Below are 18,634 nucleotides of genomic sequence, written 5' to 3'. Positions count from 1 at the left end.
TTGGGCTGCAGCCTCTTCCTGCCGGGAAGGTGGGACTGCAGCCAGGAGCTTGCGGGGACAGGGTGGTGGAGCTGGTCATTTGTAGAGAACTCAGTCTCCGGGCTGTGGGGTGAGGACAGAGTGGAGGGGATGACCGTGAATACAAAAGGAAGATGGGGCACTGTCTCCACCCCCAGGCCTATGAAACAAGGGATGAACCGGCAAAGGAAAATGGCCTTTCTCCGTCTCGGCCAACAGTCTGGGTGTCCTGGCTCCAGGCCTGTCCCTCCTCTGCGGCCCCAGCAGGAGGTACTGTAGTCACTCTGAGACTAAGAGGACCAACACCCACCCTCACCCCCCTGTCTTGGGCCCCAGCCCAGTGCTGGCCGAGGCCCATCTGGGTCAGGCCCATCCCCCCGGACTCAGGCTGCCATCCCTCCAGCCTCTCCAGGGCATGAAGCCATGGCTGGAGCACACAGGGAGCCATGGAGAGGGGAAAAAAAAAAAAAAAAAAAAGAGTTTATTTAATCAGAGAGCCTTTGAAGGCACCTGGTTTGAGTGTAAAAAAAAAAGTCAGTAAAATGGCGACTGTACAGGGTTCATGATGGGCAAGAACATGGGGAGGTGGAGGGAAGGGGCACATGGGGAGAAGGGGGCAGAAGTATCAGATAAGACTTCAGAACGAGCAGTCCTGACCCCTAGCCACCCCTGGTACAGGCAAACAGGTAGACACATGACACACACACTCTGAGACTAGGAGCCTCTGCCGCTCTGCCAGGCAGGGATCGATCAGAGCTAAGTGCGGGGAGGGGGGGCGGGGGGGGGAGCACATGAGCAGACACAGAGGCCGTGTCCCCTCCCTCAACTCTGACTCTCAGGCCCACAGTGTCCCCACCGTCCATCCTCAGAGGCTCTCTCCTCCAGGCCTGGATGCTGGGCCCAGCACAGGCCGTGGGACAGCAGAAGTCGGCTAGAAAAGAAAACCTCCAGAGGACCCCTGCCCATCCCTGAAGGAGAAGGAAGGCAGGAGCAGGCGGCCGGTGCCATCCTTCCGTCCATCCTCGGTCACACGATTGCCCGGAACAGGAAGGAGAAGACAGCCCCCAGCGCCAGGCCCAGAGACAAAAAGAAGGCCATGATGGCTCCAGCTGTCTCTGCCTCGGCTGGCTTCACTTTCCTAAAGGAGGGAGGGTGAGCCTACCTTAGGATGGCCCCTACCCCAGCTCCACCCAGAGCATCTAATTCTGCTTACCCACCTGTCGTACTTCCCCTCTTGGGGGGATGTGTACTGGGGCTGTCTCTACCTTTCCCTGGGAGCCCCTCCCTCGCCCGACCCCTCTCCTACCCACCACTGCCTGGGACCCTAGGGCCAGTGGGCTCCTCTCTCAGTCTGGAAACCCTGAGCTCCAGGATCAGGAATCTTCTTTTGCCCTCTCTCCCTCTACTGAGTGTCCCCCATTGGAGCACTAGTCCCCTCTTGAGACCACCACACTCCCCACTCACTTGGGCCCAAAGCACATGCAGAGACTGGCGAGATAGCCGTTGGAGAAGGCGAAGGCAGCCATGAAGAAGATGAACCAGGCATCGTGCTCAAAGACCACGGCCAGGTTGTGGCGGGGCTGGACGTTACACAGCAGCAGCAGAGGCACGAAGGCCAGCCGGGCCAGCACCAGGATCGGCAGCCAGCGGCTGTCCTTCCCAGGCTGCGGAGACCAGGCAGTGTCTCAGTCAGGCTGCGCCAGCCCCCAGGGCACACCCAGGCCCCCAACCAAGGCCCCCGGGGCTCCATTTGGGGTCCCTCAGGATCTGAATTGAAATCTCAAAGCCTAATTACCCTTCAGGGGTACTGCCTGGGAGGGGGCATGATAGAGCCTTCTAGAGTGCTGGCCACGTTCTATATCTTGACCTAGGTGGTGCTTATCAGGGGGGTGTGTATGTTTACTTGTGTGTGTATATACAGTCATTAAACTGTACACCTACAACTTGTACGTCTTACTATATGTAGATTGTGTCTTGGTTTTTAAAAAAGCATGGTGGCCTTTTCACCATACTTTCTTGGTTCCCTCTCTGGGTCTCAGGCTGGACTCTCCCCTCTCACAGGGTCTTGGTGCCCCCTTCCTTCACTTACCCACATGGTGAAGGCTGTGAGGCTCCGGCCCAGCCAGTCAAAGATATTGAAAGTCAGGAAACAGGACACAGGAATGAAGTAGCCTCCTGGAAGAGAAAGAGTAGATTAGGGAACGGTTAGCAGGTCCAAGAGAGGCAGAATCTACAACCCTGACCCTCACTGGGACTCAGTTTTCCCAGCTATAAAATGGAGAAGATGCTTCCAGCCCAGGGAAGGGCAAATGGACCAGGAGAGTCTGGCTGGGGAGACAGCAGTCCAAGCTCCCTTCCCCTGGAGTCCTAGCCCTGCTGGAGCCCCTGTCCTTCCCCATCCTGGGAACCCATAGGGTCCTCACTCCAGGCGCTGGTGCCCGCAATGCTGGACTTGACCTCGGCAGCCACGGCAGGAAACATCCCAATAGTGATGGTGAAGACGAAGCAGACGGAGAGAGCCGGGACTAAGATCTGGAGGAAAGGGACTCAGGTCTGTGTCTTCATGGCGGTTGTGCATCATTAAAGAACCAAGATTCCCCAACACACACACACACACACACACACACACACACACACACACACACACACACGAGAATCCAGGAAAGTGGCCAGTCTCCAGTCAGAAACGGAGGGGATGGGGTCTTCCCAGGTGGTCCAGTGTGTAAGACTCCGCGCTCCCAATGCAGGGGGCCCGGGTTCCATCCCTGGTCGGAGAACTAGATCCCCCATGCATGATGCAACTAAGAAGCCTGCATGATGCAACAAAGATCCCATGTGCCGCAACTAAGACCTAAGACCCGGAGCAGCCAAAATAAATAATTAATAAATTTTAAAAAAAAAAGAAAGGGAGAGGATGGGCAGTGCCGGGAAGGGGGAGGGTGGGCTGGGGAAAGGAACAAAAGGAGAGAAAGAGGGTGAGGGGTAGAAGGCAGGATGCCCAAGCCCCACATACATTTTGGAGGATGGCGCAGACAGAGTGGCTTTCGTCGGCGGGCTGAGAGTTGGGGGCTGAAACTCTGGCCTCCTCTTGGCCTGCTTTTGACTCCTCTCCTGGGGGGTGACAGGTGGTGGAAGGATCTTCAAGTTGTGGGAATCCCCAAAAGGGCTGGGGTCAGCTGAGGGTGGACATTCCCTTAACCAGTGCACAGCCGCGCCCTGACACTTAGCCCAGACGGCCTTCGAACTCCCAGTGTGCAAGTCCCCTGACCTCTCCCAGGAGCCTCAGGTCAGGTTACGCCCTGTCCAAGAATCTGAAATTGCTTCCCAATGTCCTCAGGCATTCAAGGCCACCCAGGATCTCCCCACCCCCAACGCTTCTCTATCCCAGCCCCTATTTACTATTGTGACCCCTCACCCCATCCCTGATCCCTCTCGCCCCTGGCATCACTGCAGCAGCTCATTCTTGCCCTCAGCTCATGCTGCCCCCTGCTGGGCAGACTGTCCTCCACCCCAGCTTCCTCAGTCTCTTCAGACCTTTGCTGATGAGGTCCAGCTTGGTCTCCTGCTCCCCGGGCCCTTCGAGCTTGAGTTGCTGGTAATAGCGGTAGAATTCCTATCAAGTGAGGGAAGACCAGGAAGGTGGATTCAGAAGCGGAATCTCCAGAATCTCCACCTCCCCCAGGTTTCACACCCACAACACCCTTGATCTGGAGTCCTGGACCCGCCCTAGACCCCAAACCGGGTGTTCTCCAAGAGCTCACCAGCCTCGGCAGGCCCAGATAACAGGCGATCGTCAAAATGATAACCCCACAGGCTGTGATAAAATAGCCAAAGGCACTTTCCGACAGCTCCGAGCCACCTGGGGTGGAGGGTGTCAGCAATCAGAGACAGGCCCCCTCCCCTCCTCCCCACAACAACAACCAGGGCGACAGGCAGACAGACCAGACGGCAAGACTTACTGGCGATGGCGCAGATCATGGCCACAGAGGCAAAGAAGCCTGCCAGGCCCTGACCACTCATGATGGGGGCTGTGTAGCTGGCGGGCAGGAGGCCGGCCAGGCCAAACAGGCTGCCCTGCAGGATGGCACCGAATGCTGGGGAACAGGGTGGGCATCAGCAGGGGAGGGAGGAGCCGGGTGGGTGGCCGGGGCCCCTGTAATTCCTGCTTTACTCTCAGTAAGTCTTGACGCTGAGCGGCCCTTCTCTCCCCACTCCCAGGGCCTCCTCTCCCACACCTGGTCCGTGCCCGCTCAGGCTTCTGAATCCTGACCACCCAGAGGGAGGAAGAGACTGTGGGTGTGAAAGCAAGGGGCGGGTATGTGGGAAGACCGCTGCCCCAGGTCCCCACCCAGCCCGGCTTACAATTGATGAACATGATCTTCATCATGGTGACGACAAAGAAGGGCAGAGCATCCAGGGGCACCTTCACCAGGATGGCAGTGATCAGGAACACCAACAGGATGGCCACCAGGCTGCCCAGGATCCGCACAGACTGGGGGATCCTGCCAGAGAGGCCACGACGGCAGACGCGGGTGGTAAAGCCAGGGGCTCAGCCCGGGGAGGGCACGAGGCGGTGAGCGGTCAGGGTGGGGGCCTGGGCACTCACCTCCGGAGCAGGAAGGAGTTGAGGCAGGTGAAGAGCAGTAGGGGCAGCATGGCACATAAGGTCATGACGTTGTTGAAGATGGCGCCGAGATAGTTCCGCTCTGGCAAGGGTGCTGAGGGGCTGGCCGAAGCCCGGATGTCCTTGCTCGGTTCAGCAGGGACCAAGGACGCATTCTGGGACGTGTCCAGGCGGTTTGTGAAATACTGTGAGGGTTGCACAGAGGAGTGTTGGAACCTCTCTCCCCGTGCCCACAGCACAGATCCAGGCCCTACGTGCCCAGTGGACATGCCCCTGGGAGCCCATCCCCCACATCTCACCGCAGTGGCTGTCATGAAAAAATTCCAGGGCAGCAGCGTCCCCAGACCCAGCATGAAGAAGATAAGCCAGACGGCTTTGTACCTGGGGATGGGAGAGGAAAGTGAGGCCAGGTGACTCACCATCCCATCCTCCTTCCCAAATCAAACCTGGGGCAGCCCCCTCCCCTTCTATCTCTCCAGCTGTCCCAGGGCACAGGGCATGCGTCCTCCTATTTGTGTATGTATGTGGAGGGAGAGGTGGCCTGGGATGGGGGAGAGGGCACAGATGAGTCCCGAGAGGGAAGGGGACCAGGGACATAGGACCGAAGGGCATGGCCCAAAGGACCATTCTCAGCCCCAAAGACTCAGGGGACGCTGCAGGCTTGGGAACCAGTGTGACCCACACATCCGGAGGTGGTTTTGGAAATCCTGCTAAAGGCTAGGGGTGGGAGGGTGAGTGAGAAAGCAAACACAGTTCTTCCACCCCCGCCAGACAGGCTGGAAGTGATTACACTGTCAGGGCAGGGCTGTGTGGCTCTCCAAAGAGGATTCTGAGGTCAGGAAACTCCCAGACCATTCTGGATCTAGGAGGGCAGGCAGGCAGGGAGCCTTGGGACATCTGGGAAGTGAGGGAGCTGTTTTCTCCTGGCCTAGACAGGACCAGCTTTGTAGTTTGCACCACGTAGGAGAGGCCAGGAGGGACCAGGCCACTGGACATCATCTGGGCCCCAGAGTGTAAATAAGCGCCACCCAGCCTAGGCCAGGTCACTGCCCCAAGCCCTACCCCTCAGGGCCTGTCTGGGACGGGACAGCTTTCCCCAGACAGCCCTGGGCCCTCCCACTGTGGTCTCCAGATGTGTCTGCCATACTTTCCCCAGAGCCCACACCCGCTTTCTTCACAGAGCTGGCAGGGACAAGCCCAAGGCAACGAGCAGACGGGTCTAGCCAGAGCGCAGGGCCTGGCCGCACCAGCTGGAGGCCTGGGTAGGCACCCCAAGTGGGCAGGTCTGAGCCCTGACAAGTTCAGCCCCCCCATCTCCCTCATATATTCCCCACCTTGAGGAAGAGAGGTGAGGCCTTGATCGAGAGGCCCAAAGGAAGGGAGAATTACCAGCCAAGGTCCCACAGGACAGAGGGCCAGAGTGGGGCTGGGTGAGTGCCACAAGGCCAGTGGAGAAGGGGAAAGGGTTCAGAGAGCTGCCACCAGATGGGGGTGCTGAGATAGGGTGGCAGGCAGCCTGGGAACAAAAGACACCGCGGAGGAAACCAACCAAACAGCTTGGGGCCTGTACTTACTATGTGTCCTTAAATTCCCTCCCACCCAAGTAAACCTCACATCTCTTTTACAGGTGGGAGATGGTTTCAGAGACATAAAGCTAAGTGCCCAAGGTCCCACAGCTAGAAGTGGCCTAGTTCCATGGCCTTTGGCACAGGGGGGCAGGACGGGCAGGGGAGCGGTGATGGGATTGGGGGGCCCGGGTGGAAGGCTGTTTTGGACCCCAGGCACGGCTTCATCAACTTTTTGGGGGCCTAGACTCCTGGGAGAACTTGCATCCAGCTACAACCTCTTCCCCCAAAACACACATGCATGATCATGGATGCAGGTCTAACTGGAGGGAACTCCTAGGCTCCGGAGGTGGGGAAGTGTAAGGGAGGTCAGAGTCAGGATCAGGGTGAGGCAGAGGCCAGGCCCGCCGGCCGGCCAGCTCAGAAATGAGGGGTGCTGCCAGATGTCTCCCCACAGTGGTGGCAGGAGCTGGCAGCTGCTGAACACTGGACACTCCGACAGGCCAGGGAGGGGCTGCTGCCCACCACCCCGGGCCTCACCGGAGACACCCCCATCAGCACCCAGCCACAGCACGAAGGGCCCCCACCCCTGATGCAGACCCGACTCATAGCTGGAAGGCCCGTCAGTGGTGGCAACCCCAAATTCCAAAGGATATGGCACCCAGCCTCCTGGACACCCCTTTCCACTCCCCTGGATTCACAGCCCAGGTCCCCCAGTACCTGTCCTGAGGCTGGTGACTGGTTGTCATGGTGACGGCGTTCTTGGTTATGCCTGGCTGATGGCCTCCTCCCTCGGTGCTTGCTGGGGGCAGAAGCAGTGTGAGCTCCTGTCTCGGCCCTGCTTCCCCACAGGCCTCTTCAGACTCTTGGTTTCGGGGGTGAGGAGGGCAGGGCAGACAGACCGGGCAGGCTGAAGAGTCCAGAAAGCCCCACTCCCGGCCCTGCCTCTCAGGACTGCTCCCTCTGACCCCTTGGGCCTGGCCCGCTGGGCTCCCCTGCCTGCTCAGGCTCTACCTGGCTCCCGGCCTGGCCTGGCCACTGCCACCGCTATTTTTATCCAGCAGTTGAAGCACTTTGTAAGCAGGGAAACAGGAGGGTGGAGCGCAGGAGGGAAGGAGGAGGAGGTATGGTTGAGAGGGAGAGAAAAACAGTTAAACGCAGGGGAGACAGCGGGAGGGGTCAGGGACAGTGATGACAATGAAGTGGGGACAGAAGGAGGGAAACAGAAAGGAGATAAGAGCGAGAGGATAGGGGGAGGGAGGAGGGAGGACACAAAACAAACAGATCTGCAGAAGCAGCAGCCTCAGGGGTGATGACCGAGGCCAAACCAGCGAGGCCTCCCTCCCCAGCGCTCTCTGCAAGTCTGACCTCTCTGCACTCCCAGGGAGCCCCTGGGCTCATGGTTAGGGTGGGATTTGGAGAGCCTGTCCCCTCCTGGGGGCACCCCAGACTCCAGCCTCTCTGCTGGTGGCACCCTAACCATCCTTTCCAGCCACTGCCCAGAGGCTCCCTGGTTCCTGGCCAGTCTTCCAGGAACATACTTCAGGATGTGTGTGGGGACCCAGCCTCTCCCCTGACCCCCAGTCCTGGCCACAGGGTCATCCCATCCCCCCCAGATTCCTCTCTGACTCACTCCCATGTCCTCTTCCCCTTTCTGAGAACAAAGTTGGAGGGAAGACTGGAGGGATGGGAGCAGAGGCTGCCTAGTCCCCAGGCATCCAGCCTCCTCCCTCAGTATCCCTTCCCTGCTCGGGCAGGGAGAGGCTCCCTGGCACCAGGAGAGGAAACATCTTTCTCTTGGATGGCATAGAAAGCCAGGCAGGCGTGTGCTGGCGTGTCCCCAACGTGTGGGCCTAGCTCTGGAGCCAGTTCTACCGTTCTGGGTGAGGACTGGCTTCCTTGCCCACCAGGACCAGCACTCAGACTTGCCAGCAGAAGGGTGGGGGCAGAGGGGGCCCGGGCGGTCCGTGGGAGGTGGTCCTAGCTCAGGCTCAGGCAGCAGGCCTTGTCCATGTGCTCCTCCAGAGTAAGGGTCTAGAATGAACTGTGGCGGCACAGGGCATATCAGGAGAGAACCCCCCCAGGCCTCACTGTGGGAGGAATCAGCCCCATTCTGAGAAGCCTCCCCACAAACACAACCAGGGAGATAAAACCCAGCCCTGTAGCTTGGGAGATAAGACAGCCAGCAGTCTCAGCAGGGGAGCTGAGGGGGTGGGTCAACTCACAGGTGTAGCCAGTGCTCCAGGCCCCAGCCTGAGACCACAGCCCTGGGGACCCCAAGAAAGGACCGCGATGGGCCTTTCTACCCCCCCTCCCAATAATTCCTCTCAACCGCTCCCTGGGTAAACTCCAGCCTCTCCAAGGCCTTCCTCAGCCCCCTGGCCCACATCTGGGCCATAGGACAGGGAGGGGAGGGGCAGACCCACATAGCTCCAGATGGAGGCACTCTTCCTTTCCACAAATATTTACCGAAGACCTCTGCATGCCAGCCAGGCACTGTTCTAGGCACTTGGGACAGTGGTGAATGACAGTTTATACATTTTCTAGAAGGACGGGGACGAGAGGGCTCTACACTGGGGTGTGGGCAGAGGAAGTGAGGGGAATCCCCAGCTTCTCACCTCACCGTAACCTGTGCTCCATCCTCACCCCCCACAGGCAAGATTCCTGGCAGTAAAGAGCAGGTGCAGCTTCAACGCGCAGGCGGGAGATGGGGGCGGTGCGGAGGATAGAGTATCTCCCCTTCCTCAGTAAAATCTCTCTTAGGCTCAGAGGAGTATTTCTTTCTGCTACACCCCTGCTCTCTGTTCTCAACTGTCCTCACCCCAGTCCTGGGCACAAGTCAACTCCAGGGGCAGCCCGCTCCCCCTGCCCACATCCTGACGTTCAGCGGACCAGCCCAGGTATTTTGTTTTTGTCTGCCTTTGCCCGGCAGCAATCGGGGATTTGATACCAGCTCAGAGCATCTGGTGCTCCTCAGCCATGCCTTGGCCTGCCGAGATGAGGCCTTGACAGCAGCCACTAAACTAAGCACCTCCCCAACCCCAGGCCCCAAACACCTCTCATGCACCGCAGCTTCTAGAGACACCCCTGTGGTAGCATCAAATTCACCACTTCCTTGGATCCCACATGGGGCCAGCCACTACCTGGAGATACCTTCTCCTGCCCTTGGCTGCCCTCGCGACCACCATAAGCTAGTACAAAACTGTCTCCACTAGAACAGACGAGGACAGCTGAAGTTCACAGAGGTTGAGTCATTTGCCAAAGGTAACAGAGCTAGTGAATGGGTGAGCTGGAATTCAAACTCAATATGCAGCTTACTCTAGGCTCCTTCCTGGGTGGGGAGGGAGGTATAAAGGCTGTTTCCCAGCCAGCCTCCTATACTGGGAGACAGGGTAACTCTACTCCAAGTAAGGGATTAAAAATAAGGTAGGGGTCGAGGTCACCTCCAGCCTGAACTAAGTGTCAGCTGTAAGGCACTCCCCCACCCCATTACACACACTTTCTGGCAAGGAGAGCTCACACTGGCAGGACAAGGCAGGAAGGTCTGGAGGTGATCGAGAGGAATGGGCAAAGGGACGGCCCCGAGAGGGGTGAGGGGCAGGGGTAGGACCAGCCCTCCTCCACCACAGCTCTCCGCTGGGAAGAAAATCTGGGGTATGTCTTTGTTCTTTCTCTGAGTGAAGCAAGGGTCCTCTCTCCGGGAATAAATCAGGACGCGCCCAGGAAGGGAGGCCAGGTACACGAGTTCGGCCAACAGAAGGCGGGGGTTAAAGAGACAGCTCCTCCACCCCCATTCCCTGCACCCAGCGCAGTTAACGGCGCGGCCCCTCCCCAGTACCAACGACAAGAATTGATCGAGATTAACCTTCAACTCGCCCGCCCCTTGCAGAGGTCAGCTCCGCGACAACCGGTTTCAGGCCCGGGAGCCAGGTCGTCCACGCCCGCTCGGGTCCGGGTCCCCGCAAGGTGCCCCTGCGCCCGGGCCTCGGCGCGCCACGTGCTGCGCGGCTCCGCACGCTCAGCGCGGGGGCGGGGTGGGGCTCAGGTGGGGCCCACCCCGCGTCCCCTCCCCCGGCCGCGCAGCTGCCAGGCCCGGCCTCCCTGCTCTCGTGGCAGGCGGCAAGCGGCGCCTTCCACCCCGGCGACCCCCGGCCCCCGGTTCCCCGGCCCCCAGTCCCCGGGTAGCACCTGCTGGGAAGGAGTCCTCCCGCGTGGAGGTTTGCGCGCTTTTCCTGCCACTTCCCGCGCCCGCCTGAGCACATTCAAACCCGCCCTCCGTTCGCCCCGCCCCGGCGCGCCCCGGCGCGCCCCGGCCCGCGTCCGCTCTCCGGCGTCCGCCGAGGCCCCGCCCCCGCCCCTGCCCCCGGCACGCCGGCTGCCGGCTCAGAGGGAACCCCTGACCCGAGACCCTCCGCCGCCTGGCCTACACCTTGCACTATTTCTGTAGATAGGACCTCTGGGGGCGCTGCCACGCCAAACCCTGCCCTATCACGGAGCACGTGGGGCTGGAGGGTATAGCAGCACACTGGGTACCCCCGGTCTCCGCGCTGGGGTTACACGAACTCCTACACAGCTGTCTCGGGACTCTCCCAGCGACAAACCCGCTCAGACAGATCCGGACGGCCCCCGCGTCGCCCCTACACCATCTCAGACGTTCTGTTATGGCTCCCCAAGCCCCCTCCCACACCATCTCTTTCACACTGCACCTTTTTCCTTTCCAGCGCCCCCTTCCCTTTTCAGTGACACTTTCTTCGAGTCAGACTATCCTTTCCTCTCCCCAGACCCTACGCCGGGGGATCCCTCCGACGGAATCAGCATGATGTGTGACCTGGGTTTTCCCACACAGATCCGCTCACCGACAACTTTGACTTAGAGAGGGATGTGTGTGGCGTGGTGGGGGGAGCCACAGCCCTGTAGCCCTCTCATGATTCACCCTTTCTAAATCCAGAACATTGGAAAAGCTGAGGCACAGCTGGCAACGGGAAGAGAAAAAGCCCGTAACAGCCTTATAGCCTGAGTGAATCCTATGGTCCTGATACTCAGAGGTGGAAGCCTTGCGGAGCCCCACATCCTCCCTAGCTGAGGAGGAAGGGGGTGGGCATGCTGAGGAATGATCAGTCCTTCTTGAACCTCCAAGGGAGGGGGAAGGATTCCCTCCTTTTTTGTTGGTCAGTAAATCTGGGGGATGGGGGGATCACTGCCCCTACAGCAGCCCTCACTATAGGAGGACAATCCAAAGGCTAGAGAGATGCTGAGGACAGAAAATCCAATCCACCCCCCACACCCTTGCCCCAGTTACCCAAGAGGCCTGTACCCTGGAGAAGCCATAAACACTAATTAACAATTAGCAGTACTAACATCGTAGGGATAAGGCAGAGTCACGCCTTCTCCGCAGAGAACAGACTGGGCTCTGAGGGGAAGGGTAGTTTTTCTACTTAGGATGGATCAGTGGATGCACCCCAAGATACTCAGAAGGGCTGTTCCCAGCCTACTGGCTCAGGGCCCCACAGAGACATGACATACCAACATCTCCTGGTCTTAACCAAACAGAGGGCAGGAAGAGGGGTATGAGTGGTATTTTTCTAGGCACTGCCCCATGCCTTGAGGGCAGCTTCATGTCTGGGTCTCCCTCCCCCCATTCCTACCCTGTGTTTGTCCAGCCTCTCTCTTCCTCTCCTGGCCCTCTTCTCCCTTTTTGCTCGGCCCCTGTCTCTCTCCCCATCCTCACTTCCCGTCTCTAAGTCTGTGGAGGTGGCAGGCCTTCGTGGTCAAATGGATCCCCCAGGCTGGTGGCCATTGGCTGTAGCTGTGTGCAAAGGGGGCTGGAAGTGGAAAGAAACTGGAGGGAAGTGGTGAGGGTCACAGGCCAGACAGCGGAAGGCTGGTTTACCTCCCCACCCCCGCTGAAGCTCAGCCTGCTCACTAGATGGCAACAGCCTGGGCTGTTATTGCTGGACAGAAGCCTGTCTGGCACTCTCCCCGCCTGGGCCCCCAGCCAGCACCCACACCCCTCCAGAGCCACTTCCCTACGCAGAGATGGTTGCTGGGTGCCAGGGCCCTCTGCTGGACAGCCTCGGAGCCCGACTCACAGTGGCCTGTGCCCTCCAGGCCCAGCCAGTCCTTGTCGCCCTCTGCCCAATCATTTGGTTCCCTCAGGTCCCGGGTACAGGGGTAGGGTGTGAAGGGCTGATCCAGCTGCATCCCACCCCCACCAGATCCCCCACCTATTTGAGCCTGTGGCTTGCCCTGATTCCCTCCTCCCCCTTCCAGGCCCCAAGCCTTCCTCATCACCTCACACAACCAGTCCTATCCTTCCCCAGCCCTGCCTCCATCTGTGTTTGCTGGAAGTGGATTTGCTTGGCTCCGCAGTTTGTCACCAACTCGTCTCGTGACAGTTATGTTCTTAGTCCTGTTTGCGACTCTATCTCTGTGGCCCTCTGGCAGGCTGGGACTAGGGAGAGGCCAGAGAGGCAACTTGCCTGAGTTGCAATATTTAAGGGGGCGCCCAAATATTCCAGAATCCAGATAAATAATGTTTAAAGGCAATATTTTTTTTAAATCAAAGTTAATGCAAAAAAAAAAAAAAAAGAAAAAAATCCATGATGAACAAAACATCAACTAAACTAAAGCCAGAATCCAGCCCTCTCAGGGTCGGACACCCTCAAGTTCCACACCTTTCTTGTGGGTGTGTACGGGGATCAGGGTTCAGGAAGACTGGGCTTGGTTTTCCAGCTTCATTTCTCAGACCTCTGCCCCTATCCTCTGCTCTGGGAAAGTCTCCGACCTTGGAGACAACTGAATGTGGTTAGGGTAGGGTAGTCATCTCACCACGGCTTCCAACGTCTGGGAAAAAGATCTCCTCCGCCAAAAACCGCAGATGCAGACTCCGTTGATTTCCCCCGCCCCACACGCGCAGACCCCGCCCCCTCGCCGCGGCCCCGCCTCTGCTCCCAGCGCACCTGCAGGGACTTCTGAGGGCTCATCCGGAGTCCGGGAGTGCGGACGGAAATTCACAGGCCCCAGTTTGGCCTCCTCACTTCGGGACTGGGGCCGTCGTCGTGGCCGGAAACCGCAGTCCGCGCCGGGTCTGACCGGCCTATACCGCCGGGCGGCAAAGGGGCTGCAACGGGCGATCCCGGCGCCAGCCCCGCGCCCCGCGGCTGGCTCGGTCCCGCCGGCCCCGCTCGGGAGTGAGGAGCGCTCCGGAAGGCCGGCGAGAGGGGAGGCCCGGAGCGGGCGAAATAAATAAATAAAGGCGCCCGTGACCCTGGAGGGGACCAGGGGTTCGAATCCCCTTCACCCCGCCCCTCCCCCGGGCCACCTTCCCGAAGGGGTCGAGCACGTGCACTGGCTTTTCGGGACTCCGGGAAGAAGCAGATGGTGCCGGGGTGTGGGGAGGCGGGGGTCTGGCGGAAAAGCCCGCTGGGCCGGCTTGGGGGCCCACAGCTCTGGTCTCGGTTCTTCCCCCAGGCCAACCTTCTGAGGGGTATGCTAACGGGGTGAGGGTCCTGAAAGGAGCCTGTACTCCTCACTTTCCCGCTTTGAACCGAGAGCCCAGGACTCGCTGGAGGAGGGTGGGAGGGAGGAGTATTGCATGGGAACCGTAAACAAATTATCCGGAGGCTGGCATGCAAATACCTCTGACAGCTCTTATTTGATCCCCGAGGGGCCTCCCACTGGGGAGGGGAAATAGGTGAATTCCTCAGATCACACCTCACCCACCCCCTACCCTTTAGATCCCATCCTGAGCAGAGGACCCCTCAGGGGTATGCATTTCTACACTGCTCCTCTGGGCGGCTGCCCACAGGGTCCCTCAGCAAACAAATCTCCCTCTTCCCACACCACTAGCTGCGAAGAGTGTCCACGCTTGCTGGAGGACGTTTACCTCCTTACCCTGAACTGGCCAGGCAGACCCAAGACTGCTGGTTTACAGGGTAATATACTCAAATTAGGCAAGAGGACGTACAAACCGAGAGGGACAATGGAATAGGTAGCAAAAGGAAGCCTTGAATTGTTTCCCCATCCCACCCTCTGGACAGGTTCGACTGTCATGCAGTGCAGGAGTGTGACAAAGACTGTCAAAGACGTCCCAGGCATTCAAAGCAACAAATATTTATTGAGCACCTGCTGCATGCTGGGCTTTGGAGGCAGGACTGACTCCCTAGGGAACCAAGGTCTTACTACTTGGTAAATCACGAGTCAAAGACAGACAGTCTGGATTAGCTAGGTTAAGCATTGTCCCTCATTGGACGTCACGTCCCCATTTGCCTGCGGGTGGGGGTGGCGGAGGGAGGAGAGTCAGTTCCTCTCCCCTCACAGGCCAGAGGTAATTAGAAACGTTCTTGGAAAAAAAATTTAAAAGATGGGACTTCCCTGGCGGTCCAGTGGTTTAAGACTCTGCACTTCCAATGCAGGGGGTGCAGATTCGATCCCTGGTCCGAAACTAAGATCCCACATGCTGTGCGGCCAAAAAAAAAAGAAAAGTTCTTGGGAAGAATGCAGGGGCAGGGAGGGAGGGATAATGATGGGTTTTCTGCTAAATGCAGAGCATCCTTCCAATCATCTCTGCTGGGAGTCGGGGGAGTGGGGAGGCATGTCCTGGCCGGACCCCTCTCATGCTCAGTCCCCCACCATGTCTTCTGCCCACTAGGCAGGCTGCAGTCAGTGATGGGGCCAGGACTGTCTTACTCCAAAAGAAAGCGTTTCAGTGGATACAGCTGCTACCAGGATTCATGGCCTCATTTTTGGGAGGCCAGCCTGTCCCTCCTCTCCAGGCGGGCCACTCTGGAGGCCTCCCCAGCATCCGGCGAGTGTCTCTGGCTGAGGACAAACAACAGACAGCCCAGCAAAGCCTCTCGCACATCCTGAGAGCCCAGGCGGTGGGCCAGCCGGCGCAGCAGGGGCAGGAAGTGCCGGCGGGCAAGGCGGGCAGCAGGCAGCAGCAGGCGGGCCAGCAGCGTCCGCAGCAGCAGCGGGAGCAGCAGAGTGGGCATGGCCAGTGACTTCCAAGGCGATCTAGACTCTAGGCTTGCCTTTCCTGCTCCCTCCTCACCTGGCAAAGACATGAGGTGGGCAGGATTTAATCCCCGCTTCAGTTTATACCCTCCCGCCCCCAGATCTCAATTCACAGGTCATTTTTGCTTTCCAGATGCCCTTTCTTTGGGAAGGGTGGCTGGGTCAGGAGGACACTCACCATAGCACAGATGGAGACAAACAGCCAAGGCAAGAGTAAATTCGGGGCTACAGCTCTCCATTCCCAGCCCCCTCCAGGGGCTCTTACTGTCCCTTAAACCCTCCCTTCCTCTAGTCACCTCCTGTGTACTCTCACCCACCTGACATTCCCTAACCCCTCTCCCTCAATCCAACAGGAGTTCTTCCCTGGGCAGTTCTAAGTTTTCTTTTCAGGGACCTTGATCCACCCAAACCAGACACTTCCTACCCTCCCAGTGCCCCACCGCCCACCAATGGGCAGCAGCCCAGCTCTCACCAGTAGGGACTGCCGCTTAGCATCAGTGTCCAGCTGAATTTGCCTGCAGGGGCTACAGTCTCACTGGACACTACCCAGGGCGGCCCCACCCAGCTCGGCCCCACCCAGCTCAGCCCCACCCAGGACAGCTTGCCTGGGTTGGGGGAGCAAGGAAGAGACAGCTGTGTTCTGGCACCTGGTATGTGGAGGGATGGGGGCAGCTGGGCTGGAAGAAGTGATGCAGGAATTCCTCCTGCTGGGTGCAGACCTCAGAGTCTGCAATGCACTTTCTAATGGTGTGATCTGAGGCACGTTGATTCTTCTGGGTTCCAGTCCCCTCGTCTGTTACCTCAGTAATTGGGAGGAGTGACTGGAATGGGACAATGTATGAGACCCACTGACCCAAACCTCAGAAGCAGTAAGGTTGCAACCCACACACCGGGTATGCTCAGAGTGGCCGAGATGGAGAATGGACCGGGGCAGGCATTGTGGGCCCTCTCCTGGAATAGAGGCGTGAGGTCACAGTCCATATCATAGCTGGACACAGCTGGGCAGCACTCCCACTCAGGGACGGGAAGAGAGATACCCACGTCAGGACCCTCTTCACCCACGTTTTCTCCCAAAGATTAAATGGAGTTCCATGAGATAGTGAGGGAGAGATGGCCCAGGTTTGTTTTATTTTGTTTTTAAATACCTCATTCTGACATGTACACACTGCTATATTTAAAATAGATAACCAGGGACTTCCCTGGCAGTCCAGTGGTTAAGACCCTGCGTTTCCAATATAGGGGGCACGGGTTCGATCCCTGGTCGGGGAACAAAGATCCCACATGCCACACAGTACATCAATCAATCAATCAATCAATATTTTAAAATAAAACAAAATAAAATAGATAACCAGCAAGGACCTACTGTATAGCACAGGGAACTCTGCTTAATATTTTGTAATAACCTAAATGGGAAAAGAATTTGAAAAAGAGTGGGTACATGTATACGTATAAATGAACCACTTTGCTGTACACCTGAAACTTACACAACATTGTTTATCAACTATACTCCAATATAATATAAAAATTTTTTAAATAAATAAATTTTTAAAAATACCTCTTTTTTTTGTTTGTTTGTTTTTGGCCGCCCATGATGTGGGATCCAAGTTCCCTGACCAGGGATCAAACCCGCACCTCCTGCATTGGAAGCACAGAGTCTTAACCACCCCCTCATTCTTCTACTTCATAAAATGGGTATAATTTCTGCCTTGATGGACTCACATGAGATAATGGCCATGAAAGGGTTTTATAAGAATAAGGACATGGGAATATGATCGTTTATCATCAACCCACCACCATCCCCCATTAGCATCATCACCATCTCCTAAACCATCAAAGGCCTTGAAGAAAGAAAACTTCCAGTGTTTTGAAAAGGTCTGTCCCCCTTCTTCCTGGAGGAAGCTGGGCCGGGAGAGGAGCCAAAGTACAGATGTGTAGGTTTGGTCTTCCTTTCCCTCCTGTCCCTTCCTGAGGAGCTGTGATGGTCATCCCCGGGCTGTGGGTGGAACGTGTATTGAGTATGTATGTGCGTCACGCCTGTGAGTTCATGATCTCACTCAATTCTCACCGTCACTCTGCAGGGGAATGATTATTATGACCTTTGTACAGATAAGGAAACTGAGGTTTAGAGGGGTTAGGCAACTTACCCAGAATTACAGCAAATAAATGGCCGAGTTTCCTCCTCAGACCTGCCCCTCCCTCAGGCTTTCCCCTTATCTGTAAGTGGCAACTGCCTCTTTCTAGTTACTTCTGGCCCAAATCCTGGAATTTATCCTTGACCTCTCTCTTCTTATCACAGTCCACTACCCACATTCGTAAATCCTGGTGGTTCTGCTTTCAAAATATTCAGAATCTCCCCACTTCTCACGAGTGCTGCCCTGACTACCCTCGACTGAGCATTTGTCATCTTTCACCCGAATTGTTGTAGTAGCCTCCTAATTGGTGTTCCTGTTTCCCTTTCCCACACAGTGACCAGAATGATCTTTCTAAGACATGAGTCAGATCCTATCCTTTTGGCTCCCTTTTCATTCAGAGTTAAAGCCAAAGGCTTTAATTGTGACCTGTAAGGCCCTCGGTGTCTGACCTCCCCCTGGCTTCCTGATCCAACTTCTAGTCCTTTCCTCTCTCACCCTGCCTGGCCCACTGGCCTCCTGCTGCTCTTAACTGTGCCAGACATGTTTCCGCCTCAGGGCCTTTGCACGTACTATTGCTCCTGCCTACAAAGCTCTTTCTCCAGGTATCCACATGTGGCTCCACCTCTCACCTCCTTTAAGTCTTCGCCCAGATGTTACCCATCCAACCTATTTAACAGTACATTCCCTCCACCCCATCTCCTGCTGCCTTCTCTCCATCCCCTCCTCTGCTTTATTTATCTCCTCAGCAAATCCTTCTGACGGGCTATGTATCTTCCTTCCTTACCTTGCTGATTATCTGCCTCCCTCACTAGAATGTAAACTCCATGAGAGTAGGGACTTATGTCTATTTTGTCTGCTGCTCTGTCCCTAGTGCTCGGCAATAAACATTCCTTGTCAGAATAAATAAATAAATAAAGGTTCTGTGATGGGATCCAAACCCAGGCCTGCTTGTCCTAGAGCCTGTGCTACTGAGCCCCAGAACTCTGTGGATCCAAACACATTCCTAGGATGTGTGTGAGTCCTGTGGGCCACAGTCAGCTGGAGACAGGCATTTGGAGAGGAGGAACTGACCACCACGCTGAGCCTAAGGGAGGGGAAGTCAGGTTCCCCCTGGGAACCTTCAAAGTATGTAATCTCGAGAGAACCGTGGAGGCCCGCCCAAGGGCTGACCCAGATCTGCAATGCTGTGACCTTGGGTAAGTTGCACCCCCTACCTCCCAGGTCAGTTTCCATTGCTGTGAGATCTTCCAGCTGTGAGATCCCTGGACTCTGGGTCTGGG

The 18,634-nt window shown here is 57.2% G+C and overlaps 2 protein-coding genes across 3 annotated transcripts; both read right to left on the bottom strand.

The window, feature by feature from the left end:
- Positions 1 to 821: 821 nt before the first annotated feature.
- On the bottom strand, positions 822 to 10,972 carry SLC29A1 (solute carrier family 29 member 1 (Augustine blood group)). Of its 2 annotated transcripts, XM_065885179.1 has the most exons (14): positions 10,909 to 10,972; positions 8,115 to 8,223; positions 6,928 to 7,005; positions 4,942 to 5,023; positions 4,625 to 4,827; positions 4,381 to 4,520; positions 3,978 to 4,112; positions 3,780 to 3,877; positions 3,553 to 3,631; positions 3,032 to 3,129; positions 2,442 to 2,550; positions 2,108 to 2,193; positions 1,483 to 1,682; positions 822 to 1,156 (listed from the first exon to the last, which is right to left on the bottom strand). In XM_065885179.1, the coding sequence occupies exons 3-14, from the start codon at positions 6,954 to 6,956 to the stop codon at positions 1,045 to 1,047; spliced, it is 1,371 nt and encodes a 456-aa protein (XP_065741251.1). In that variant the 5' UTR covers positions 6,957 to 7,005; positions 8,115 to 8,223; positions 10,909 to 10,972; the 3' UTR covers positions 822 to 1,044. The 2 variants fall into 2 exon arrangements, with proteins under 2 accessions (XP_065741251.1, XP_065741252.1); XM_065885180.1 differs by lacking the exons at positions 8,115 to 8,223; positions 10,909 to 10,972 and adding an exon at positions 7,072 to 7,087 and having other exon boundaries at positions 6,928 to 7,009.
- Positions 10,973 to 14,945: 3,973 nt separating this feature from the next.
- MYMX (myomixer, myoblast fusion factor) lies at positions 14,946 to 15,200 on the bottom strand. Its single transcript, XM_065886416.1, has one exon. It carries the CDS (start codon positions 15,198 to 15,200, stop codon positions 14,946 to 14,948), a length of 255 nt encoding a protein of 84 aa, XP_065742488.1.
- Positions 15,201 to 18,634: the final 3,434 nt, after the last annotated feature.

Source organism: Phocoena phocoena, chromosome 10 (genome assembly GCF_963924675.1).
Source record: "Phocoena phocoena chromosome 10, mPhoPho1.1, whole genome shotgun sequence".
Taxonomy (NCBI): Eukaryota; Metazoa; Chordata; class Mammalia; order Artiodactyla; family Phocoenidae; genus Phocoena; species Phocoena phocoena.
This window is presented reverse-complemented; position numbering and strand designations above follow the sequence as displayed.